The following is a 27,549-nucleotide window of genomic DNA, read 5'->3' on the forward strand; positions in this document are numbered from 1 at the left end:
GCATATCCATTTAAAATCATTAATATTGTCCAATGCTAAAATATCCTTTAAAATAGCCCGGTTAACCACACATTCATCGTTTGTCCAAACCCTATGCCAAAGAAGGATTGGCTGAACCTTAATCGTTTCAGTAACATAAGGTACTCCCAGTTCAGCGTGGCATATCATAGTCGCAGTACTTTCGGGCACGGACAAGGTGTAATGTAAAAACTTATTTTCCATAGTTTGAATTGAACTAATATTTGAGTAACCCCACAAACCTGATCCATAGGTGGCTACAGATAAACAAGTCGCATTGTAAATAGTTAAAATTTCCTTTATGGGTTTTTTCCCTAATTTGTTCATGAAACATTTTAAGGCCATAATAGTTTTTGAAAATAACAGAGATCTAGCATGAATTGCAGTAGTCCATGAGCCACTTTCGTGAAACAATATCCCCAAATATGGGAAGGTGGGGGTCCTTTCTAAGGGATTGGAATTTATAAAAATTGGCTTCAAATGCTTGCTTGTTCTTGACCCACAATACATAGACAAAGTTTTGGAGCAATTCATTTTCAAGTCTAAGCCAAGCATGAAACTGTTAAAAGATGTGACCAAAGTTTGTAAAGCCATTGGGGTGCGTGCCATCAAAACAGCATTGTCAGCGTACATCAGGGCAGGGACAGGCCTCCCACCCACCATAGGCATGTCCCTACCCTCCTGCACGAGGTGCTTTTCCAATCCATTTATATATAACAAAAATAAAAAGGGAGCTAAAACGCACCCTTGGCGGACACCCCGACCAATCCCGAATTGTCTACTGCATTCACCATCTTTCCCATATCGGACACTTGCGGTGGCCCCGGAATATAGATCTCTCAGAAAGCATATAATAGCATTGTCTACCCCCAGTTCAGCCATAATTGCCCACAATTTATTGTGTGACACACAGTCAAAAGCTGATGATAAGTCAACAAAAGTGAGGTATAGATGTTGTTTTTTAGCCTTTATATACTTCTGCTGCAAGGTAAACAGATTCAATCCTTGCTCTATGGTCCCTAAACCCCTTTGGAACCCAAATTGAAAATCGCTTAACACCCCGTTGTCTTCAGCCCAGCTTTGCAATTTAACTAAAACCACTCTCCCCAAAATTTTTATAGAAGAGTCCAATAAAGAAATTGGCCTATAGCACGTGCAATTTAGCCTGTCCCCTTTCTTAAAGATTGGGACTATGACCGATGTAAACCAAGTAGGAATTAGACTATTTGCCAAAGCAACATTAAAAAGCTGGACTAGCAATGGCCCCCATAATTCGATGTTAGCCTTATAGAGGTCTGCTGGTATACCGTCAGGTCCAGCCGCCTTACCCCCCTTAGTCGCCTTCAAGCTCGCAAGGACTTCAGGAAGGGTTACAACCAAGAATTTAGATGTATCTAGATTTAACAGCGTAGGGTCCTGGCCTGTATCAAGGACTGGTTCCGCAGCTCTATAAAGGGAGGAAAAGTGAGCCACCCACTCATCTTCTGAAACGCCGATTTCCATGCGTGCCTTTTGTTCGTATAGGAGGGGGGTGTTAATAACCTTCCAAAAAGCAGCCGGATCCTTTGATTGTGACGCCGCACATAAATTGTCCCAAGCCTCCCTTTTTATCGAGGCCTTCCTGTCCTTCAATACTATGTTATAGTCCCTCCTCAAATTTCTAATTAGGGTTATATCCCGTGGTCTTTTGTGAATCGCATATCTAAGCTTTGTTAAGGTTTTAGTGCACTTTTTGTCGAACCATTTCCTATTGGACTTTTGGGAGTTTTTCCTTGCAACCCACAACGCCTCCTTAATTGTGGTAGAGATGATATTAAAATGGGTTAATATTTCACTACTCTCGGCATATTCATCCAAACAGATCAAAAAGCTACTCATGCACTTATTCAGTAATATGGACAAAAAATCAACCGGGACCACTCTACTCCATTTAAGGTTATAACCATTTTGGGTACCCAACTTCACATCCTGCACCATTTGGTTGGGACATACTCTATTATCGGGTGCAGCAAATAGGTTCTCCATTTTTATTACCTGTGGAAGGTGGTCACTCAGTGGTAAGTCCATAATACTCGAGCTAATCAATCTACCCGCAGAGCTATGTGTACACAAACTAAAGTCAATAATAGATGAAGCCCCCCGCCCAACAAAAGTTGGAACAAATGACATTGTGTGGTGGGCTAGCTCATTTGTAAATCAAAATCAAAATTAAAAATCATCTCATTTAATAAGTCACCTAATAGGGTATGTTCAAAGTGCGTCAGGTTAATGTCCTGTTCCAACATCAAACCGCAAATACCCTTCTGGCCCTTTTTACAAAGAGTACAATTAAAATCACCCCCCCATAATACCATAACTTCACCCCCTTTACTCATATCAAGTTCATGCTGCATGTCTGTGGTTATAGTGACAAGTACATCCTTAATCATGCTACCTAAACAGTTATTGTAGAAATTAAAAAGAACCATCTTTGGACCCTTCCTTGTGTCTATCACTATTTTGTGATAGTAACTGGATCCAGGGAAAAAGGAGATCTTATCGTAAACTAGCAGATTAGATATATACACAGTCAACCCTCCCTCGGGTCTTCCGTGTACTCCCCCCACCGCAGGGGTAAAATAAGTTTTATAGCCATTAAGATGTATCGGTGCGGTGGCCCAAGTTTGTGGTGGTCTTCTCATTCCCTGAAATGTTATATTTGCAGTGGGACTATTTTCTAGTTCTATTGGCTTTACCAGTGCTTGTTAATAGGTGTGTGTTTCAGAATACAATGGCCTTCATTTGTGTGACCTGCTAAATTAATGCTATCTGCCTAAGCAGTTAATATTTTAACCCATGCAGCAAGTCACTTATATAAAAGGTGAAATCCATATGACTCCTTCATATCATCCGTGTGATGCCTGTCAGCCTCTTGACTCAAATATGAGCATGAAGTAAGCCATTTAAGAGGGTTTTCCTATTAAGGTAAATTAAGAATGAATGCTTTTTTTGGAGGGCAATATAGATTTGAAAAACTGTTGACTCCAGGTCCATGGAGGGATCTTGTTTTTCAGGTGGGTGAGTAGGAATAAAAAGATGATGCCCATAACAGGAATGCAGCCTGCTCACAGGCCCTCTGGCGCTTACTCCTGTGGCCTGGGCACCATATGTTTAATGGTCAGCAAGGCTATTCAATGCCTTTTTTGCATGTGATCCCAGTGGCTGGAGCTGTCATTACTGCTTCATGCAGCTACTGCAAAGCAGCTTCCTTCTCCCTGAAGGGGAGTTTAAAGAGCGACCACATTGTTGCATGCTGGCCACCACACCCATTCTTATTTTCACATGCTCAGGGTGGGTGTGGAGAGGCTCGGGCGTTGTGTGCCAGGTTGGCAAAGGTCAGGTGATTCATTTCTAGGTCTGGACGGACAGCAGAGGAGTCTAGACTATATGTGATTACCTGTTAAACAGGAGAGGGACTTAGGCTCTACCCCACATGTTGATCTTCTCTTCATGACATGTCCCCTGTATGTTCGTTTGCTGCGCTTGTCACAGGACGAATGTTGAGGCACTCTGAAGCGGATGGTTGCGTTGACATGGAGGGGTATTGGACCTGGAACGTGGGAGGTGGGAGGAGGGAGGGTAGGCGGGGGGCGGTGGGGGGGTGGGCGGGAGGGTAAGTTGGGGGGATGGTTCTTGTACTTGCTTTTTCTTTTGGACATTGGTTTGCTTATACAGAACTGCCAGTTAGGAAGAGGGCCTCACACGTCAACTGGGCTCTACATATGTTTTTGTCAATGTTTTCCCATGCCAATTCCTCATGCATTGAATGTCTTTAGACTTATGGGAAGTTGTACTGTCTGTATATGCGCTTATTTGTAAATAAAAAGTTTTAATACTAAAAAGTTCCACTGAAGTTCATGCGCATTGAAATTCGCAAATTCCAATAATGGTTGGATGTTATCAAAAATACTGATTTCAATTAAAAAATATATATCGCTGCTGGTTTCATGTCATGTGAGCCAGCAGCAGTATAGCCGTCTAGTTGCAGCATCATTTGCTAGAAAATCGCTCAATGAAACAAGGCTGCCTGTGTAAGAGTTTACCTGTTTGAAAGATAATGGTGTTTCTCTCATCCAAGCTGGCTGCCGTGTGCAGTGTGACGACACTGCAGCCTGAGCCTGTGTGTTTTCGTCTGAGCTGCCACCACAGCAGCAGTGTTGGAGATGTAGCCATCAATTCCACACCACCTCTGAGGTTTCAGCTTACTCTCTCCTTCCACACCCTCAGCTGCATTCTCTCTCTTCCTGCAGCAGCCCTGCAGAGGACCCTCCCCATGAAGACCAAGGGGGTCCTTGGTCCTGGTACCTGCTTGTCCAGGGTGCCCCAGTATTTGCACGGCCTGACTTTGGGTGTCTTCTGACCCACTAAGAAAGCCAGCCAGCAGAGCTCAGACCACTCCCCGAACCTCTTTGTTCTGATCTGAGTGACCACCAGATTTTCTAGGACAGTCTGCTGCCATCCCGGGTAGTAGAGGTCGTGGGCGACTAGTGCCGGGCAGGCTCAGGAACCAACTGGACGAGGGAGGGCTAGTGCCCACCAGTCTCCAAGTCGAGACTTAGTATGAGTTGGACTTTTCTCTCTCTTGGTGAGACACAGGGACCGCAGGCAACCAGCGACTGCACTGCAACCACTATTCAGGTAGTGAGGTGCAGGCAACATCCTGTCCCTGGCTTTGTCGCTGGCAAAGGAGGATTGCACAGAATAGGATGTAAGTGAGCGGATCTGAAAGTGTATTCCCTGTATGTGGCACTGTGATACTTTTTAGTTTTCGCTAGAGAGCACATGCACTGTCTTTGCAAGGCATGTTGTTTAAACTCAGTGGGCTTACAGCCCACCTATAGCCTACAGTTTGTAAGCTACAGCATCACTTTTATTTCCCCATTTATCAGGGAACGTGGGCGTCATGTACTCTTCTGGTTTTAGACCTTGCCCAGGAGCATGGACCAAGTACTTGTGTCAGGCCACTGCTCCCGTTTTTGGAGCTACTTTATTCTTTGCTTTCAAGCATTCCATGTGAGTGCTTGTGTTTTCAATCTGTCTCCCTTATCCTGGTCCATGTAGATTCTATTCCCTCCCACCTGCCCCCCTCCATGTGGCTTCTTTTCCCTCCCAACCCCATCCCCATCCCCCTACCTTGTACTCTGCACTCCATACCACTGCACTCTAAGCCACTGCACTCTACGCTACTGCACTTTTCTTTGCACCCCTATACACCACTGACTCAACAGTCTGCTCTATTCTTCTCTTTGCCACTGCACTTTACTCTGCACTACGCCACTGCACTCTAAGCCACTGCACTCTACGCTACTGCACTTTTCTTTGCACCCCTATACACCACTGACTCAACAGTCTGCTCTATTCTTCTCTTTGCCACTGCACTTTACTCTGCACTACGCCACTGCACTCTAAGCCACTGCACTCTACGCTACTGCACTTTTCTTTGCACCCCTATACACCACTGACTCAACAGTCTGCTCTATTCTTCTCTTTGCCACTGCACTTTACTCTGCACTACGCCACTGCACTCTACACTAATCTACTCCACACCACCCTACTCTATGCTACTGCCCTCTATGCCACTCTGAACTACCCCACTATACACCAGTGGACTCTTTGCCACTTGGCTCTTCTATGCACCAAGAGTCAGAGGGCCTGAGACAAAAAAGAAGTCCCTACTCCACCTCTGTAAATAACTACCTTGGTGTGTCCTCCTCCTTGAATAATTGTGTTTTTGTGAATTAGATCATTAAAATGTGGGATGAAATTCTCCAAATTGTTCAAGTGGTGCATTTCTCATGGCACTATTAGCTACTCTTTAGGTGGAAGGTTACATGAAGATACCTGTGGGTTTTATTTTGGGTAATAAGGATCCACCATGTCTTTTCTTTCTATTCCTTTGTACTAAGCCCTTGGTTATGAAAATCACAAGGACCATCTCGAGAAGGTGATCACAGATCCTAGTAGAAATGCCGCTCATTTACTGGTGATGCAGAGCTCACTTTGAGAGCTGTGGTGAGCTATCAGGTGATTTCATCATGTGAACAATGCTGACCCCCTGCTTGCTTTGATGAGCCATCTTTGGGATAGAGTTTCTCTCATGATTTTCTCATTGATATTATGGTTGGTGTAGAAGCTAAAATGAGGACATATTACACATTTTTGTAAGTGCCAAATATCTTCCTCATCTGTATGAGATAAAAACTCTGACATGCTGAATGAGACATGGACTTCCAAAATTTATCTGTCAGTTGATTCCTTAATGCTCTTCTATAGCTTCCCCACTCTAATAAACAAATATTATACAAACGTTCTATATTCATGGCAAAAGTGGGGCTCCCCTTGTTTTGGGAAGAGAGGCTGTTGATCTTTTCTTTACCTTTCCAGTGAATTGATGAGGCCATTAACAGTTGCCTTTATAAATGGAACATTAATCAGAAAAACAGCGCTCTCTTGCTCTTTTTTTTACAAACTTAAAACGCATCTCATGCATAAACGTGTTGGAACAGAAAATTGCTCAAAAATAAAATTTATTTAATGAAACATAAAGTAATGGTGAAGAAAGGACATGGCATAGCAGCAAACGTTATGTCTGGCAGGTTAGATGCCGCTCCTAAAAAATGGGAGACTAAAGCAGTTTTTTTCTCTGACAGTTGCAAATGAGATGGATCTCTTTTTGTTCGATATTTAAGACTATTCCATGTTAATGGATTTATAAAGTGCTCCATCCGCCAGTCAAGGACAATCTGGCACTGAGGAAAGCAACTTCAGATGAGCCGAAAAAACAAAACAGAGGGGCTGAATCTAAAAAGCCATAATGAACAAACAGTGGCGGCTCCTCCTTTAGTACGGAGGAGCGCCCCCCCTGCCACCACCCTCAAATAAAAGAATAATAAAACGTGTTTTAAACCTGTTTTATCATCGTTTTATTTTAATCCACCTGGACCCGCCCAGGACTCTGACGAGTCTTGTGGGTGGTCCAGGGGATGACACTTCTTGTGGAGGAGTGGTGGGCACTGTTACAGTGCGGATGACAGTTTGGCTGGCCGTCTCAGGCCGGGAAAACCATCATGCGCCCTGAAGCTCTCTCCAGTTTCAGCTGCGTTGCAGGGGCTGGAGAGAGCAGGCACAGGCTCCCAGTATGCCTGGGAGCGCAAGTTGACAGCGCTCAGACCAATCCTGATGCTGCTTTCGTGCAGCGTCAGGATTGGCCGCAGTGCAGTCTGGGAGCCTGGCCCAGAAGAAGACTGCAGTCTGGATTTATGAGATGATGAAATGTGTTGTGTGTAGGGGAATTATGCAGTGTGTATTTCTGTGTTGTGGAAGTGTGCAGCACTTAATGTTGTGGCATTGTGCTGATTCATGTGGTGTTGAATGCTTGTTGTCTTCCCAGACTAGCTGAATATGGGGCACAGTCTGCATCTGTTGGCTATACAGCTGTTGATTTGGAAATGTAAACAGCATATTTACAGAAGTGTTGAGGGAGCAGCCATCATGGGAGGTGAGATGATGCTGTTTCTCTTTCCTGTCCTTTCACCCTCCCCCGTAATTGGCTAAAACATTATGAATGTCATCCAGCAGCTGTTCCTGTTGAGAAACTGTGCGACTGTGGTTGGGGGAATAAAGAAGGACTAGCAAGAGTGGTAGGTGAGGAGGGTGATAAATAAAGACACACATTACAGCACAATCTGTGGATGGAAAGATGCAACAGGGATGGGGGTGGGTGGTAAGAAATGGAGCGGGTGAAACAACTGAGCTCTGTTCTAGAGTGCTTAAAGACAAATAGAAAAGTAGCTCTGAAAACAGGAGCAGTTGATGGACATAAGTACTTGGTTCATGCTCTGAGGGTGGGCTAAGCAGAAAAAGAGGACATACGTGTATGAAGGATACGAGAGCAACATTGCATGGAACAACTGGTAAGCCTATGGGGGGGGGGGGGGCTGTAGCCCACTGATTATGAACAACATGTCTTAAAGAGACAGCGCATGCACTGTCTAGCTGATGACCTAAAAAAAGGACAGGACCACAGCATTTGAAATGAAAGTAAATCTATCCACTGAAGAAGCAAGGATGCCAAGATGAAGAGAGAAGCAGTAGGCTAGGCAGGAGCAAATAGGCACCAAGACTACAATTATCTAGCTGTGGGAGAAAAAGAAACAGAATTATCAACAAGCACTGGCAATGCAAATCGGTCTCACTTGTATGTATAGTTAAGCGAGACTGTTTGGCATGTCCAGTGTGTGTTTTGTTAGAATGAGACAGACCCAATTTTTTTCCCTCTTAACCAAGGGGATGCGGTGGAAAACATAGTTTTCCATTTCAAATATATCTCCTGCAGGAAAGCACTCATGATGAAAAACATTACGCCTCAATAGAGAGCCTGTTAGACCTGGCTTGTCCAGCTGGTTTATCCCCAGACTTTCTGTTTTTTAGCCTCCTGTTTCTGAACTGTTTTTGTTGGTTTTATGACTCTGGGCAACTTTACCACTGCTGATCAGTGCTAAAGTGCATATGCTCCCCCTGTAAATTGTGTTTATGGATTGGTGATTCCATGATTGGCATATTTGATTTACTGGTAAGTCACTAGTACAGTGCACCGTGTGTGCCCGGGGCCAGTATATCAAATGCTGATAGTGGGCCTGCAGCATTGATTGTGCCACCCACATGAACAGTCTGTAAATGTAACTCAGACCTGCCACTGCAGTGTCTATGCTCAGTTTGGCTTTGCCATGTCAACCTGGCAAGTGCACCCCCTTGCCCGGCCCTAACCTTCCCTTTTCTTACATGTGAATCACCCCTAAGGTAGGCCCAAGGTACCCCCATGGGGTGTTTACTCGTTACAACGCATTTTTTACAACGCACTACTGTTACAACGCATCCATTACAACGCGGATACTGTTACAACTCATGTTTTTACAACGCATTTTTTTACAACGCAGGTACCTTTACAACGCATACCATTACAACGTAAGTATTGGTAAGTATATAGTTATATTTTAAATGTTATATGTTTGGGGTTAAGGGGTATTTTTAGGGGTTAGGGTCAGTTTTGGGTTTTAGGGTAAAGGGGTATTTTTAGGGTTCAGGGTCAGTTTTGGGTTTTAGGGTAAAGGGGTATTTTTAGGGTTCAGGGTCAGTTTTGGGTTTTAGGGTAAAGGGGTATTTTTAGGGTTCAGGGTCAGTTTTGGGTTTTAGGGTAAAGGGGTATTTTTAGGGTTCAGGGTCAGTTTTGGGTTTTAGGGTAAAGGGGTATTTTTAGGGTTCAGGGTCAGTTTTGGGTTTTTGGGTAAAGGGGTATTTTTAGGGTTCAGGGTCAGTTTTGGGTTTTTGGGTAAAGGGGTATTTTTAGGGTTCAGGGTCAGTTTGGGGTTTTTGGGTAAAGGGGTATTTTTAGGGTTCAGGGTCAGTTTTGGGTTTTTGGGTAAAGGGGTATTTTTAGGGTTCAGGGTCAGTTTTGGGTTTTTGGGTAAAGGGGTATTTTTAGGGTTCAGGGACAGTTTTGGGTTTTAGGGTAAAGGGGTATTTTTAGGGTTCAGGGTCAGTTTTGGGTTTTAGGGTAAAGGGGTATTTTTGGGTTTTTGGGTAAAGGGGTATTTTTAGGGTTCAGGGTCAGTTTTGGGTTTTTGGGTAAAGGGGTATTTTTAGGGTTCAGGGTCAGTTTTGGGTTTTAGGGTAAAGGGGTATTTTTAGGGTTCAGGGTCAGTTTTGGGTTTTTGGGTAAAGGGGTATTTTTAGGGTTCAGGGTCAGTTTTGGGTTTTTGGGTAAAGGGGTATTTTTAGGGTTCAGGGTCAGTTTTGGGTTTTTGGGTAAAGGGGTATTTTTAGGGTTCAGGGTCAGTTTTGGGTTTTTGGGTAAAGGGGTATTTTTAGGGTTCAGGGTCAGTTTTGGGTTTTAGGGTAAAGGGGTATTTTTAGGGTTCAGGGTCAGTTTTGGGTTTTAGGGTAAAGGGGTATTTTTAGGGTTCAGGGTCAGTTTTGGGTTTTAGGGGGTACAGGGTAAAAAAAAATTATATTTAATTTAAATTTAAATTATTTAATAGCAAATAAATTAAATTAAATCAATTTGCATTATTTTTGGGGTTTAGGGTCAGTTTTGAGTTTTTGGGGTACAGGGGTACAGGGTAAAAATAAAGTAACATTAATTTAAATTTAAATTAATTTACGGAAATTAAATTATTTAAAATTACATTAAATTATACTTTTAAAATTAAGTTACTATTATATTATTCTTATTTATATATACTTACCAATACTTACGTTGTAATGGTCTGCGTTGTAAAGGTACCTGCGTTGTAAAAAAATGCGTTGTAAATACATGCGTTGTAACATGACCCGCGTTGTAAAAACCGCGTTGTAACAGTATGCGGAGTAAAAGTCCGCGTTGTAACATCATATATCCCCCCCATGGGCATGGTGCAGTGTATGTGAAAGGTAGGACAATCCCTGATGTGTGTGGCAGTTTCTGACAGTGAAATACTGCCAATTTCGTTTCACACGGTTGAAAGGCTATCTGTTACATAGATAGAATGGGAGTTTATTTATAACATCTTATAAAAATAATTTCCCATTGGGACAAGATGTAATAAAGGAGTTTAGTATGCCTGAACTCAGAATGTAAAAATGCATCTTTTAGTAAAGATGATTTTTATATAGTGTGTTTGAAAATACCACTTGTAGAAAGTGGGTATTTTCTTGCTTAGCCATTCTGTGTGCCTCTGCTAGTCTGTGGATTGACTGTCTGGCTTTTGAATGACAGGGGATGGGGATATGCATTCTCTCGGATGGCCACCGGGGGGTGGGGTTTATGTGTGTCCTGCCTTCACTGAATGAGTCAGGGCTGGGCTGAATAGACTGCATTTAGAGTAGGGGGAGGAGATTTCTTTCACACCTGAATGGTCCTGGTCTGCCTGAGACAATGCTGTCTCCACCTCCTGCCGGGCAGCTGCACCAGAGAGGACAGAATTGGTTTTGGCTGGGCAAAGAGCTTCTCTGCCACCAGAGAACAAAGGACTTGCTGCTATAAAATGTGGGGCCAGACCCCTGAACTTTAGATTACTGCTAAACTAAGGAACCTGCCAGGAAGAAGAACTGGGAAAGCAGGAGGAGGAGTACTGCCCCTGTGCTGTGTGCTGTTGGGGTTGGCCTGCTGTGGTTGCTTCTGTCTTAGGCAGGGAAAGGACTGGACTGTCCCTTCATCATTATGCTGTTAGAGTTTTTTCCCAAGGGCTTGAAGTAGAGCTTGCCTCCTATTGGAAGTCTCAGGATTAGAAAAGACTTCAAAGATCACTTCTGGCCCTGGGAATCAAGACAAACATTTTCCAAGGGTAAGTGCTGGAGAAACTGAGGAGGAGTACTGCCCCTTTACTGTTTGCTGGCTGTCTGGGGTTGACCTGCAGTGGCTATTTCTGGCCAGGAAAGGACAAGGACTTTGCTGTGGGCTGTGTCTCCTGCTTGAGGAGGATCTCCAGGGGTTTGAAATAGAGCTTGCCTCCTGTTCTGAAATCCCAGGGACACATCAACTTCACCACCAGCTCCCCTTAACGTCCTTGCTGGGAGTTCTGACCTTCTAAGAGGTGCCTGCTGCTGTTTTGGAACTCTGGAAGCTGTTTGCCACTGGGCGGTGGAAAAGCAATGCAACTAGAAGCGCGATGCATCCGCACTTGTTTTTGACGCATCAGCAAAGTAATCAACACAGTGCCTGCCCACGGCTTGAGAAATCAATGCACGTCGCATTGAGTGCACCAATCTACGAAGTCCGAGATCACTGCACCGATTCCGACGCAGGCCCTGGTGTGCGGCTGCAAGAACCAACTCATCGTGGGACCATGGTGAGCAAGAACAACGTGGTTTCGCCACTGCCACCATATCGAGAAACAACGCATCCTCATGCATCCCATCTGGGAGCCACACCGGCAAGAACAAAGGGGTCGAAGTAAGAAACCAACGCATAACCTCCCCGTACAAGAAACCCCTTCAGTAAGGAACCGACGCATCACCGCCCCTGCGTGGCAGTAAGGCACAAACACACCACATAAGGAACCAAGGCATCACCATCCCTGGGCGTAAGGAACCGACGCATCACCTTCCCTGCGACAGTTTTTGTTTGTGTGCGCGACTCATCCAAGGTAGTTGGTATGAAAAGTGTTGCATCTGCAATTTGCTATGAACAGTACTATTTTTACCTTTTAAAAGTCATATTTTGATTACTGTATTGCGGATTTGGTAGTTTTAGTTTAGTTTTGTTTAGATAATGATTACTTATTTTTCTAAACTTGTGTGGTGTCCATTTGTAGTGTTTTCACTGCAGTACTGTATGTGTTCACAAATGCTTTACACACTGCCTCTGAGATAAGCTTTCTGCTCGTGCCAAGCTACCAAGGTGGTGAGCAGGGCTAACCCAGAGTAGGAAGAAGGTTCCCAACTTGGACAACAGGGTAAACCATTGCCAACTAGAGACCCCCGTTTATAACAGAGTCCTTCAGAACCAGTAATAACAAACTTCTTTTCTTCTTCAGCGGTCCTGTTTTTCAGTAACTCTGGGGCGTATTATCAAGGAACGGCATTAAAATTATCACCACTTTACCAGCGATAATTTTAACGCTGTTCCTTAATAATATGCCCCTCTATTCATCATACAATATTTACCAAGGCCACAATAATGGACTCGTTTAGAGCATAACTTGCTCAAGAATGCGGATTGTGGCAGGGGTCACCTAGAGGTAAAACAGTGCCATAGGAGCAGTCTGCACAGCTTCAAAGAACAGATTGTTTGTTTTTTTGAAAAGATTTATAGAGTGCGAACAAGACTCAGGGTGCTGTTCAAATGAAGCAGACTGGTTCATTTAGGAGAACATAATAGATAGCTAAGCTTATTCAGTAGAATCACAATGGAGACAAAGTAGACATGTAAACAGTTAACAAGATGAAGATTGCGTAGTAGACACAGGAAGGCAAGGTTGTAGGGTCAATACCATGAGTATTGTATTGTAAGGATACTGTACTATTGTCACATGTAACTATTCAGAAGCAAACCTTTGACTTCTTTTTTAAATGCATAGGTCGAGGGGTTCGTTCTGATTTCTGGTGGGATAGCGTTCCAAATTCTTGGAGCAAGACCTGAGAAGGCATGGCTATAGGTTGTCTTCTTTTTGACCTTTGGTGGTTTCAGCAGTAGAGTGTATGAACTAGTGGGCTATTCCCACCCGATAGTTCAACTTTATTTGCAAGGCATGTAATCATGTTCTGATGGAACGCTTTGTGCGTCAGGCAATCTATCTTATACCCGATACTTGTATCAATGGAGAGCCAGTTGAGTTGTATTAGGTCTGGTGTGATGTGGTCACGCTTTCTTGAGCCCCTGATGAGTCTGGCAGCAGAGTTAAGAGTGGCCCTTGAAGGGGTCAGTTTAGCTTTGGGTCACCCTGCCAGAGTTGCAATTCCGTAGTTTAAACTGGAGATAGCTAGGAATTGGACAGCTTGTTTCAGGTCAGTAGGCGGCAGGAATGGTATGATTTACCTTAATGTGCATACTTTGAGTTTGGCTCCTCTTGTTGTCATACTGATGTGATCTTGCATATTCAGGCATTTGTTCAGGATTGGTGATCTAGTGGAGCACACAACATGTGGGGTGCAATCGAGGGCTGTTAGTTGTTTGAGCCAGTCCTAACTGAGTGCAGTATGATTGTGGGGGATAAGCAAGAGGAATTCTGTTTTGAGTGTATTTACCATAAGGTGTTTGTGAGATAACCACAGTTGAGTTTTCAGAAGAGCATGGTTGAGAGTAGTGAGGTTGTCCGGTTAAGAAATTTTCAAATACAGTTGAGTATCAACCACTTACATGTGGTATTGTATGTCAGACCGTTTCAGAATTTCAGTGAGAGGTTCCAAGTATAGGTTGAAGAGAGTGGGTGAGAGTGCGGATCTTTGCAGAACTCCAATAGGGACCGGCTTACTGTTGGAAAGGTCATTGCCGACTTTGATTCTATGCGAACTATTTTGAAGGAACAAGGCAAATCAATTTAGATTAGAGAAATAAAGGTAAATGTATTGGTATTAGGTATCAAATTTGAGCATTTCTCCTGCTATTGCACTGTTTTAAAAGAAAAACCAACGTTTTGCCCTTGTGAGTTTAGTGAAAAAAAATTCTTCAAAATTGTGTGAAATTATACACAATTATGCAAAATGCAAATCTGCCATTCAGCTCTATATTTTAGCACAAAATGCATTCTCACGTCAATTTTTCATATGAAGACACATGTTATGCCAACAAAATAGAAAAATAAGAGCTCTGAGAACAACAGACATTCTCATTTTGTTGTTCGTGTCCAATTATGGTACATTTTTATCACAAATGGTGCATTAGCTATACATTTTGTACCATGAATGGTGCTTAATTTCAGGTTTTTCGCATATCAAGCATAACATTAAATTCACAAATTTACATGAATTGCACCAGTTTAATTGACATTTTTCCCAGGCCTAATTAAGACGTGATGGTCCCTGTAGATATTGAGACAGGGACCAAAAGTAATGGAATGAAATGCCCCTCAGCATAATTGGTTTTATGTAAAATATCAGCTACATTAATGCTGAGTTGAAATTGTCTAGGCAGTATACAGTGTAAGCTTCAATGTTATCAATCACAACTCTAAAATTGTTGATTTTTAAAAGTTGTTTTTATTATATACATTTTTTAATGTATCGAACTGTATCGTAATAACCTGTGAGGATTTGGGTGTATTATAGGATATGGTTTAGCGACTTTACCGTATAATACACTTGCAAAAACTGTCTTGGGTCCAGTCAGGCTCATTTGCAAAACCTTTCACTCAACCCTAGGTAGATGTGGCTGCATGCAGTATGGCTTAAATAAAGGAACTATTGTAAAACATTTAGAAGCACCAAAGAACAAAGTCACACAACACAAAAGAAACCCGACACCAATTTATAAAAGTAGATTATAATTTTATGAATTTTTAGAGACCAAGATGAGCAAAATCTACCAGCAGATTCTGGACTATAGATTTTTTTTTTTTTAAACTTAAATATCAGTTCAACTGCAAACAAGCATTGGTAACCGTAGTTTGTGAACTTTTGAAAGGTTTGTGAGAGTTGTGTTGAAATACTCTAGCCCAATTCGGACAAACAAATCAGACAGGTAGTAGGTCAGGAGGGCTACTAAGAAGTATTTTGTCAGTTACTTCGCCACCAAAGTGTTCTCCAGTTCTTAACTTTACAGCACTACAACCATAGACTTCAATGAAGTGGTCCTGATTTGTGGATGCAGAAGATGGAGGATGCTCAAGGATGCTGTGGGTGCTCTGCAGTTAAAGGGGATGTCCTTGTGGTTATTCCTCAGTCCACAGGTAAGGTTTGGCGATTTTGGAGGCAGAGGTCAGGATCCCTCAAAGTCCTTCCGAAGCCTGTAGAAGGACAGCTGCTGATGAGCTACTGGTTTCAGTCCACAGTGGCTTCAGTGGCATATTTTGGTGGACGCTTGAAATCCCTCTTGGGCGACTACGCTGGACTCAGATGAAACTCCCGGGTCCGACAAGCTCAGGTGCAGATTTGGGCTTTGATGGCCCTGGTGCTGATTCCAGAGTGTCAGCCAACTGACTCTTGGAGTCATTTCTTTGGTCTGGGGCTTGAGAGTCACTTTTCCTCAAGCCAGTAGCTACAGGCACAGTCCTTAGCTAGCGCAGGTTCAGCAGGTGCAGTCTAGCAAACGGCACAGCCTCTCTTTGCTAAGTCCAGGGGTCAGCAGGGCAGTGCTTCTTCAGTCCTTTCTCCAGTTCCATACTGATCAGAGGTTCAGGGTGCGAGGGCTGCAATATTTATGTCCAGAAAGCATCCTAGCGGGGATGATGTGGTAACTAGCCAATGGCCCATCAGAATCCCTCCCGCCCTCTGACAACTTCCGGCTATCTGTTGCATAGCAATCCCAGAGTACACTATTCTGCCCACTCTCACGATGTCTGAACCCTTCCTCAGATGTTAGGAGCTTGGTAGGCCAACTTAAAGGTGTAGTTACCTCTGGGCTACATGTCCTCTGGAAACCCAGTTTGTGCACTGGTCTCCCCTCTCAGTTCCTGCTGCCAGCGGTGAGGGCTATGCCACTTGGTTAAATCGCAAAGTTGAACTAGAAGCTTTAATAGTGGCCTTCAAGTCTGTAGTGGCAGGCTCATAGTCATTTTGTACATTGTCACACACAGATTGGCACAATCAGTGCTGCAACCCTGCATAGACACTGTGCCTTACACGCCTTGGTTACCATATACTAGGAACGTACAAGTAAGTCAGTCTCTGCCAACTGGGGCAGGCATTCCAACATACACCTTGTAATGGGTTAGAACACTGGAACTGAGGTCTGGTTAGCAGGCCTCAGAGTAAAAAAAACAACAGCATCAGTCCAAAATTGTGGGGATGAGTACGCAAAAAGAGGCATTTCCTTACATAACCCATTCATGTCTATTTATGCATCACATTCCTGAACCTTTGAAACCCTGAACTACCTTTAACATTACCCATTCCAGGACCCTAAAAAGCCCTTACTGCCCCTCAATGCTAACTTTCCCTAAACCCTACAAGCCTCTAACTACCTTTTAATGCTTCCATTCCCTGCACACTCCCAACCCATCACTACCCCTTTAAAATACTTGTAAGACATTGGATTTTCAGTGGTGATTCCTGTGCAAGTAATACGTCTACAAATGTCTTTTTACTGAGAACCAAGTACCCTATTATAGCACTCGACTCTTTCAGGGTAGTGAAGCAAAGCAGTCTAAGGCCTACTCAGACAAACCCCTTGTGCGTTGGATCCAGAGGTCTGGGCTCCACCTTTGCTCCAAAGGGCCTGAACTGTCCCAGCCCAGGTGCAGTCGGAGTAGCTAATTACCAGATGCAGATTTTTCCCACACCCCTTTCCATTTCCAGGAACTGGATCAATCACTGCTAATTGCTCCTCTTATGTGGGGAGGAATTTGTTCCCACTGCCTGGTAGCTCAGTATATAACTTGGCCCAGTAGGCTGGTACAACGGCTTGGAATCTCATTATGAGTTGAGTCAGTCAAATATGGCAACTCCTGAAGTCCCATAAGATGTATAATGTAGTATCTTCGGAACTACAAAATCAAACTTGGTGTGCATGTTTTACCCTAGTTTGACACCTTGCTGGACTATGAAGGCCTAAGTGGCGCAAAACTGCATTTCAGAGCAGATGTTGGCTACATGTATAATACAGTGAAAGCACTCAGATTTGCCAGTAAGCCCTACTTGACCTATCTATGACTGCCTACCCCAGGTCATCACCTGTCTTCTATATCATCCCTTCTGCATCAGGGGACCTGTGCACATTTACAGGGTTGTGCACAACTGTTGTCTCACATGTGCCCAGGTGCCTCTTAATTTTGCTGTGCGGCAGAGGCCTTCTGTTTTAAACACACAGAAGACCTCTTTGCAAAGGAGTTGGAGCTTCGAACTGAAAAATGTGTAGCGCACATGGACCCGCTCTGGGAAGGCATCATTTACCGTTCCTGAGGGTTATAAAAACTAAATATGGAACAGAATCCTGGAGAAAGTCAACTCCCTTGATGTCACCCAGAGGGCCACACCAGATAATGGGAAATGCTGGTATAACTTAAAATCCTGCACGAAAGAGAAGGCAGCTCGTGGCACAGGTGGCCGACCCTCCAAACACTCTCCCATGGAATCACTGTTTGAGGGGATACTTGAACCTGAAAGTGTGGAGGGAGTGTCAGACATTGAGACCTCCAATCCTGCTGGCTCCAGCCAGGATAAGTCATCTTCACTTTAATTACTTAACATAACAGATTGTTTGTAATTCCTCAAGTACAGCATATATAAGCTAATAAAAATCCAGTCAGATATTTGCTGTACTTTAGCAATGTATTATGGATGTTCTAGTACATCTAAGGGACAAAGTGCTCCATGTGCTGATACTACCACGACACATAAATGTACATTATATACATGTCACAAACACATAAATCACAGTTTTCAACAATATTGTGAATGAACATTACCTATTTATTTACAATACCTTTATCCATACATTTTTACAGACCACACCCAGGACTTATCAGAAACACTTGAGCCTGATGAAGGTATTGACTCGCACATGGAAACTAAAGACAGCACAATTGCAACTCCTACGCCCATTACTCCAACTCCAAATACTAGGAGAGCAAATGTGGCACCACTACCAGACTGTGAAGATGGTTGTGAGGAGCTATCCCAAAGCAGGAACACAACTACATCCGTTTGCAGAACACACAAACCGTGTTGAGTCCAACACACAACAATCCCCAATGATAATGTTTCTGATGACATGGCAGGCAGTTCTCCTTTGTTTGGTGGCCTGCAGAAATCCATCTTCTCAGTACAGCGCCTGCAAGACAAACAGATCAGAATTGTTAATAGGTATATGTAAAGCATGTCAAGGTCAATGCTGCAATTGCAGAAAGTACGAGACTGTTGGCTTGCTGCCATGGATGTGCTGCATGTGACGCAGGCACACGCAGCCCATGCCACGCTATGATCAATCAATTGAATGGCAGTAGCCACGGCCACCCTTGCCTGGAGAACTGTCAGTATACAAAATGACATGGGGCACTGCTGTCAAGCTGTTGTACGTGGGTTGCTCCAAGTGACCACAGCCCTTGGAAATATACAGATGCATAGCGCAATCTCTGTCTTTAATATTTTGCCGCCCCCTGAGAGTTACGAGAGCTCTAGCCCCAGTGCAGAAAAAAAGAGAGGGACCCCTTCGTCTCACCAAAGAAAATAGTGTACTCTTAACAAGTGAAAACAAAGTTTTTCCTTGGGTTTCTAAACACACAATTTCACAATCCTCAATCTCATTATCATATCAGTCACCCAACAGAAGTAGAAAGTAAACAATTATTAAAGCCCAAACAATAAGTCAAAAGACAATGTCCAAAGGAGAAATCAATACAAAATGTATTTAAAAAAGATACAATTAAAGGTTAACAATATGCTATCATAAAATCCAAATTATTGATGTATAATATATCTGATCAATATTATTTAAAAAAATCAAACAAAGATAACAATTTCATCCATTGGTGGTCTCCTATGTTTTTGATGGGGGACAATCAAGAATCTATTAACAGAACTAAAATCAAACCCCTGAAAGAGAAATAACAGACAGTTAAATGTATCATAAGCTTCTAGCCTCAGTGCCACATCTGTGCACATCAGAAACAGACACATCCCCTGCTTCACAACTCAGTCCTGCTGAAAAGGCAACCAATATGTTTTTATATTTGGTTGCTTTGTTGACACAATGGCACATCCTCTGTGGATACAGTTGATGAAGGAGATTAACATTGTTGCAACCTGAATAAAAGGTGATTGATCAGTCATGCACAAAACATTACGTTGTGGAGATTGGCACATGTGTCAACGATTTTGCAACTTGTCTCAGGTCTGTAATGCAGTACTCCACCAGTTTTTGTGGAGACATCCGATTCTACACTTCAGTTTACCAAAGGCCGTGTTGTCTTATATGCCCTGCTGTAGTGGCTTTCACTCCTTGTTCTTGGAATCAAGAATCAAGTATGGAGTCAATATCCAAGGGTGCAAGGCATATATATGCACTATCTCCTTAAATAGTGTGAGAATGAGAAACCAATAGGTCACATTACAAACACAATTTTGCACACTGTATGAATTGAGTTAGCAAATCACTTACCAAAAAAAAGCCATCGCTAAAGTCACCCTGAGAAAGACTTTTATGTATTCCACTGTGGCGGAACATAAAGGAGTCAGTTGTGCTGCCTGGGAATCTGTCTACAAGGTTAGTTATGATGCACAAGGCATCACACACAACCTCTACATTGTGCAAATGGGGGCCTTTTCTATTTCTAAAGATGAATCCACGTGCAGAAGGCGACATATGTGGGCCATCAACACAGCCAGTTACACTGGGAGACTGTGCTACCCTGTAAAACATTTAATTTTGTATGTTGAAAATTTGAGAAAGTATTTAGAAATATAATATTGGTTAACTTTGCTAACCATGATGTCCAGAAACCTATTACAAAAGTTGGAAAATGTATATTGTTTCACTGCCCCTTCCACTGTTATGTCTCACTGATACCGGCCAGTAGACGACAGGTGTGGACAACATAATACCTGCACATGTGGTGGGATTGCATTGCTTCTGACTGTTGGGGGTGTAACTCAGCAATTAAATCCCGAATTACCTCAGTACTCAGTCTGTACTTCTCATATATCTCCTCCTGAGTCTGTTTAAAAAGAGTAATCCTCAGGGCCGGACTAGCCGTAGCGGGCTTCCAGGGTGGGGCCAGTTTTAGACCCCTGGAGGCCCTTTTTTGTTACTGGGGGCAGGTTTTGCTGCAAAAGCTGCAATTTTGGCCCCTAGCAACAAAAGCCCCCACCCGGGGCCGACCAAGCTCGTTGCCAGGGTTGGTTTCAGTTCCCAGTCCGGCCATGGTAATCCTCACCCTAAATATCCTCTCCTGTCTTGTCTCGTCCTCCTTCTCTGCCTGCCAGCTAAAATCCTCATCCTCATCGCCAAATGCATTTTGGGTGCCTTTTTATAGTTTGCACCTGGTTACCACCTCATTAATGGTAATTGTATTTCCTAAATGGTCATTTCACAATTTGAAAATCCTTTGCACATAGTGTTAGCGATTCACTGTTTGCGAATCCCAATTTGCAATTTCCTATGATTAACTGGATTCCAAAATGTGATTCCTACATGTTGGAAATCACATTTTGCACCACCGAAAATGCCTTTTGTGCATACCGAAATGGCATTTTACATTTCCTAATAGTCTGAAATGGTGTTTCGCACAGTTAGGAAATGCAAATTTACTTTGTGCAGCTGGCCCCTAGACTGCATTAAAACCCCTCCTGGTTCTATGTTGGGTGCATCCAAGACACTTAGCACCTACATGGCCTGATCTGGTCTATGCCCACCATTGTTCTGACCTGTCCCACAGGTCACTGTCTGTTCCCCCTTTGGAGACTACACAACCCAGTAGCCTCACTCATCTGGGACACTCCAGCCCAAAGATGCAGAGGCAGGCCGCTCACAGGACCATTAATCCTCACTCACATCATTTATACTGGGGTCTATAGCTGCCACCACGCTTGGGGGATGGCTGACTTTCCTAAGGAAAGAATAGCCTACTCACAACAGAGTCCTCCCATGACAACAGTATCCCATTGATAGTCCAGAACCACTCCTGAAATCCTGCCCTCCCCCATCATCCTTGAAAACAGGGTACATGTCCCTCCTGTGGACTCTTAAGCCCCACTGGGCCACCTAGAAATGTCACTGGGCACTGTGCAAGCCATGCTTCACCCATGCCCAACTCAGACCACTCTCTGGCCTTCAAGTGGTCAAACCGGCGACTAAATAGGCCCCCCTGTGAAATTTGACAGCTCAGTCTGTAGGCACACACTGCCGCCTTCCACCTCACCAGCAGAAGGGCCGCCTCCACCTACTGTCTCCATGCTTGGCAAACCAGGACTTCCGCGTTGCCTTTGGGATGTACCCAAAGGCTGGTACATCTGAAGTGCACCAGGCAGGTGTCTGCTAATGCAGAGCCTATACTTTCCGAAAAAGCTTCAATCTCTAATAGACTGATGATCCAGGTCCTCTCCCTCTGGAGCAGGTCCCACCCGGCCACATTGCTATGCCACTGCAGGCACACCGCCTTCAAAACTACCTCCTTCTGATGGGAATCAGCCCCCAAAACTGGGCCAGCCACCTAAAGGGCAGACACCTAAACTGCAAACAGCAGAAATCTGTCTTGCAAAGTACTCGGCTGCCTGCCCTTCTGACAGGTCAGAGCAACAGTCTCAGATAGAAATGCAGAGCACCAAATCAGCCTGATATACAAGATCCCCAACCTTGAAGCAGGCATTACCAGGCCATCTGCTTTGGCCACTAAAGGTGCCCCCTCCATTACACCATGACACTGAGGGCCACACCCACCAGCCAAACCAATGCCTGGCAGTCAAAACCTCAAGGGGCCTCAGGATTGCACCCCAAATGCTGTTATCCCTAAAGTGCACCTGGCAGAAACGTACGTAGGCAGTGACGATGGGCTCATCCACCTCCTGCACACTTTCCATCTACAGGGCATCTGCCCCTTGTCCTATGTCTAGTTCCATTAGAGCTATTTAATTGGACACCAGGATAGGCATTGCCACAGTCGCCTCCTCAGGTTCTGCGTAACCTTCTCTAGGATGACATCCTTCATTATACTGGAGCAGCCGCCTTCTGTACCTTGACATTTTAGGGTCCACCACTAACCCATCCTGGGCAATCTAGGGACCTCACCAACCCTCTCAGATCTTCTCAGATTCAGTCACTAACTTGCCTGGAGAAACTAGGACACTCACTACCTATGCTCTATTTCTTCAGGGGCTAACACATCACCTCCTACCTCAGAAATCATCCCCTCACTGGGCCACCCACCACCCTTGGCCTGCCTTGGGCAACCCATGGGGTCCATGGAAACCCTATCTTTTTCTCTGCTCCTCCCTCCCCTACCATGGCAGAATTTCGAAGGTACCACTCCACCATCCTGGTGAGAACCCCTAGAGAAGCAGCTAATTTCTGGGTACTCTCTTGCCTCACCCTTCCAGTGGTTTTTGGCTCGCGTCAATGACAGGAAAATCTCTGCATAAAGCAATGACTCAACATGGACTTCCGGATGTGAAATCTGCCGTTACCATGATAAGTGCAAGAATTTCCGGAAATCCCATCCAATCACCTCTCACAATCTAAGAAGCAAGGTCCACCCCTTCCCCAAATCTATGGTGTGAGTACCTGTCGCAGTCCCTAAACCTATAGCATATGTTTTTTTTTCTTTCTAATATGGCATAAAGGAAAGGTGTGCTGTGCTGGGATGCCATTTTCCCTGCTGTCAAGTTTTCAGGAACAAGTAGTATTGCTTTAAAAAAACAATCTTTTTTTGCAAACTTTTATGCATTTTTCTAAGAGATAGTCCATGATACCTAATTTCTGTGGTTTCAGCCTACTTGCAGATTGTGCTGGAAACTGGTGTAGAATCTACTGGTGATCCGGGAAAAATATACATTTCTGAAAAATAGATACAATTCTGAATTCAGCAAGGGATCATTTGTGCAGACACTAACTATTGTAATAAAAAAATAATGAAATAATGAAAATGAGTAGCAAAAAAAAGTCATTTGCAACATAGTTTTCATCTGTAACTTCTTGTCATAATGGATGATTTACAACAGCAATACATCATTATGGTTGAGAAACCCGTCTTGTTAAACAGATATATATAGCGTTTGCAGGTTCTTGAAAAACACATGCTACCCAGAGTCAACAACTGAGCTGCACATCAGAATGATTTTTCATTGTGTGCCAACTATACAGCAATTCCTTTGCTAAAATATAACGAATTGTATCAACAAAAGAAAATATGACACGCACTGCCAAAATATCCCAAGTTGCGTGCCCTTGAGGATTCACTTTCCAATCCTTCAAGTGTTATTAATGAAAATCTCAAAGAAGCATCCCCTGATTAGGGGATGTCCCTCAGTGCACAGCTGTGTGGCCCTTCTGGGCCTGTATTTTTAGAACAATAAGTAAACTTGCCGAAGAATTCGGTTGTGGATTAACGTTTATTTCATGTTATTTTTACATAAATTGTGTCGTCAAGAATCTTAAATTCAGATATTTCATCAGCATTTTTCAATTATGTACATCAATCTCGATGCATTTTGGGCAACCTGGTGCCCTTCTTCAGGGGACCCATCTGTAAATGAAACCAAACATATGTGAGCCTTGGGGACGATGGAATGAATAAGTCAGTTGGGCCAGGGATTTACTGAAGGAGTAGAACCAGAGCTTGAATGAGAGACGGAGAAGGGAATTAATAAGCCAGATGAATTGGGGATTTAATGAACGAGTAGTACCAGAGCTTGAATGAGCCGCCCCAGAGTGAGAACAGTGAAAGTCCTCTTGAATGTGACACTGTACTGGTTCACACCAGGTGGTGTGAACCAGTACAGTGTCACATTCAAGAGGACTTTCACTGTTCACACCAGGCGGTGTGAACCAGTACAGTGTCACATTCAAGAGGACTTTCACTGTTCTCACTCTGGGGCCGCTTTCACATCTATGGCTTCTTAGGATTCACTGTTTGGAGGGGGCCCTTGGCAGCCAAGTTCACAACCTTTACCAACTCCTTGAGGCTACGTAGGGCACACACAAGTTGTGCCATGTCCACTGATGGTGTATAGGTGTCTCCTTGTAATTTGGATCAGTAGGCGATGGCTGGGCTAACATACGGTCTTTACGACTTTTCCTAGGAAATGTCGGACATCACTAATGGATGTTTTCACATTTGGTGCATGAAGTTTCTACGCACCATTGTATTCTGGACCCTTGGTGAATTGGACCATTGGGCTTACTGTTTCAATACTTACCTGTGTAGCCAGGCCTGGCACCAGGCTTAGGTCAGTACAAACATTACTTGGCCTCTCTAGCCTACCAACACACATAACGCCTGTTCTAACTAACATTCTCACATGTAGGTTGCCATCCCATGTCCTGAAGAAGACTCGCAGCTAAGGCTTCACTCTCCCTCATTGCATCAGTCGAGTCGAAACGTCGATGCTCTTCATCTGCCAAGACCTGTACCTACCTCCATCCTGTCATTCCATTGAAGGTGCATTAATTGCACATTTATGTATATTTACAGATTACATGTAAATGAACATTCCACATTGGACAGGTCGACTGTGTCTGGTTCTGATTACCAGTAACTCTGAATTCATCTAAACTGTTTGTATTATATTTCCTTGTGATTCACCCCCTTCTCTCTACCCTCCACCATCACTACCCTATTCTTTTTCTTGCTCGCAACCTCATTATATTGAAAAGTAAATACTCTGCTGACTATTGAATTAAATACTATTGTTGAAAGCATTTCATATTGGCTGGCGCTTAGTTTATATTTTTGTGTGTGGGTCTTCCACATATGTATTTATGAATGATTATTGAGTATGTGCATGTAGGAACGCTTCTGAATATTAATTATTAGTGTTGTAGTACTCCACGCAACACAGATTGTACATATTCGAATTCAATTCATGTAAAAATTGGTCACGGACCATTCTTTATTCTCGTATTGCACCCAGGTCTGTTCTGACTTTTTGGGTTACCCCATTATCTATAAGGACCAGAGAATGAGCCACATTTTTGAAGCCAGTATCTGGGATTAAACCTTTGATATTTCTGAAAATCTTGATTTGGACCTGGGCATTCAGTATTGATATGAGCTTTAAGGTTAAACATCTTGTCAATTATGAAGCTGAGAAAGTTTATGCAACTGATGATTTTGAGGTTGTCGTTTAAAACGTTGATCTGGCACCGGAAGCGAGCTGTGGCGGTGGATGGGTGAGAAGGAGGAATTCAGATTTCAGTGAGTTGGGTTCTATGTGGTTTAACGAATGTCAGGTTTGTATGTTCTTCGTGGTTTGACCAAGAAAGAAGATATCTTCGGGAGATAAGACTTATTAAAAAGTTGTGTATCATGGGGATACAGATGGTAGGAGATGTACAAATATTTCAGGATTGTGTTAAGAGGTTTCATGCACAAGTCGAAAAGAGTTGGTGATATTATTGAACCTTGAGGCTCCCCCTGTGTAATAGGAGTCAGTTTTGAAAGAGATCTGTTGAGGTTCATTTTTTAAGATCTATATTTAAGGTAAGAGGGGAACCATTTTAGTACAAATCCTTTTATCCTCCAGTTTTCTTCAGGGGTGTTCAATTGGACATTAAGGTTGACTGTGTCAAATGCCGTGAATAGACCAATGAGAATGAGAAGGCAGGAGCCTCTATTGTCCAGGAAGCATAGGGAGTGCCCCCATGATACGTAGAATGTTTTTTTCCACGATGTGCCTAGCCTTTAAGCCTGCCTGGATATAATCTAGTAAAATGTGGTCATCAATATATTGTTTGAGTTGCTCAGAGATACAACTTTCCAAACTTTCTGCAATTAAAATGAGGTGTTATTGGTCTGAGATTGATTAGGTCTTCTAGGTCAGCTCCAAGTTTTTTTTTAAAGTAGGGTAACGTGTGCTATTTTCAGACAGCTCGAATTTCCCTTCTGCAAGCCAAGAGTTGGTCAGGTGCCAGAACATATGACTTTTGACCTCAACCTCTACTAACTACTGTAGAAATGTCATCCATAATTGGAATATCCAACAGGGAAAGCACCTCTAACTGGATGAAAAACACATACTTTTGCAAGTAGTAGGAGGAGAAAATAAGTGCTTGGCTTTGCTGTTTGCTGCCGCATGTCACAACCGATTTACACTGTACATAGTAGGATTGTCGGCCATTGCATCTCATCCCCTGCAAAGCCAGAGCTCAGCTTACCTGCAAACATCTCCACCTCTGACCCTGTTATTGACAGTAATCTAAGGTGTGACAGGCAACAAACTGGACATGACCACATCCCGAGACTGGTCATCGCATGACTACTTCCATGCCCATCCCAGTCCTTAGAGTTGACCTTCTGTTACCAAGGACCAGACAAACACTGATGTACCATGGATGAGGCATTTTTATCCTGCTGTTCCTCAATGCAAACCTTGCCTCCCTAATGATATTCAGCTCATGCTATTGATATATTCGCTATCAGCATTGCAACCGGTAGCCATATTGATGCTTTTTTTTGCGTTTGTTTTCAGATGAAAAATGCAGAAGTTTCTTGGAGCTTACACCACCCACAGAACGAGGTAAGATCATCCTTGCGCGGGACATCACTCATAACATCTAACACCTCAAATGACATCATTGATGGATCACTGGTGAGCTCACAGATGGTGTCACCAATGATCAATGACACTGCTTGGGAAACACCTAATGTTAGAAGTGAACTTTTAAGAATTTCAGACAGTTTCCTTCTGAGATGTAAGTGCTGCAGTCTTTGCAGTTCAGGGCTGCAATGGCAGGTCTGAAGTCATCATCTGAAGTCACTCAGGTGGGCAATCTAAATGCACTGCAGCTTGTTAGTACACTTTCTGTATCAATGTACAGTGGAAAAGCATAGTGAGCTATGACAGATGGTTTTAGCCCTCTGAGTATCAGGTTTATGGGTCAGAGTACATTGTTGTGGGAGGGGGGGGGGTGTAGTAGTCTTTTTGCCCAGGTTCCAGAAATTAAGTTAAAGCCAGTCAAGCAGGAGAGGGCCACACAAAAAGATAAACCCGCCTTCTGTGCACCCAACCACCGCAGCACACAGCCTTGCGCCATGCTCAGGTGTAATAAGGTAAGATGGTAACATAGGAATAAATTGCATTTTACACATTATGTGTTTGTTACTATATATATTTAGGTTTGTGCCAATAACATGAAAAGGGTATTTATTGGGAAACTAAGTGAAATACTGAACAATCGGAAGTTGATTGAAAGACATGAAAATTATTTGA

At 43.5% G+C, this 27,549-nt stretch overlaps 1 protein-coding gene across 1 annotated transcript in view; it reads left to right on the forward strand.

Moving 5' to 3' along the window:
• Nucleotides 1-27,549, forward strand: part of LOC147729613 (germ cell-specific gene 1-like protein) — a 157,908-nt gene that overhangs the window by 55,287 nt on the left and 75,072 nt on the right. The window contains exon 4 of the mRNA XM_086958466.1: nt 26,809-26,856. Within this exon, the coding sequence (XP_086814592.1) occupies nt 26,809-26,856 (48 nt within the window). The remainder of the gene's footprint in view (nt 1-26,808; nt 26,857-27,549) is intronic.

Source organism: Lissotriton vulgaris, chromosome 2_1 (genome assembly GCF_964263255.1).
Source record: "Lissotriton vulgaris chromosome 2_1, aLisVul1.2, whole genome shotgun sequence".
In the NCBI taxonomy this organism is placed as follows: Eukaryota; Metazoa; Chordata; class Amphibia; order Caudata; family Salamandridae; genus Lissotriton; species Lissotriton vulgaris.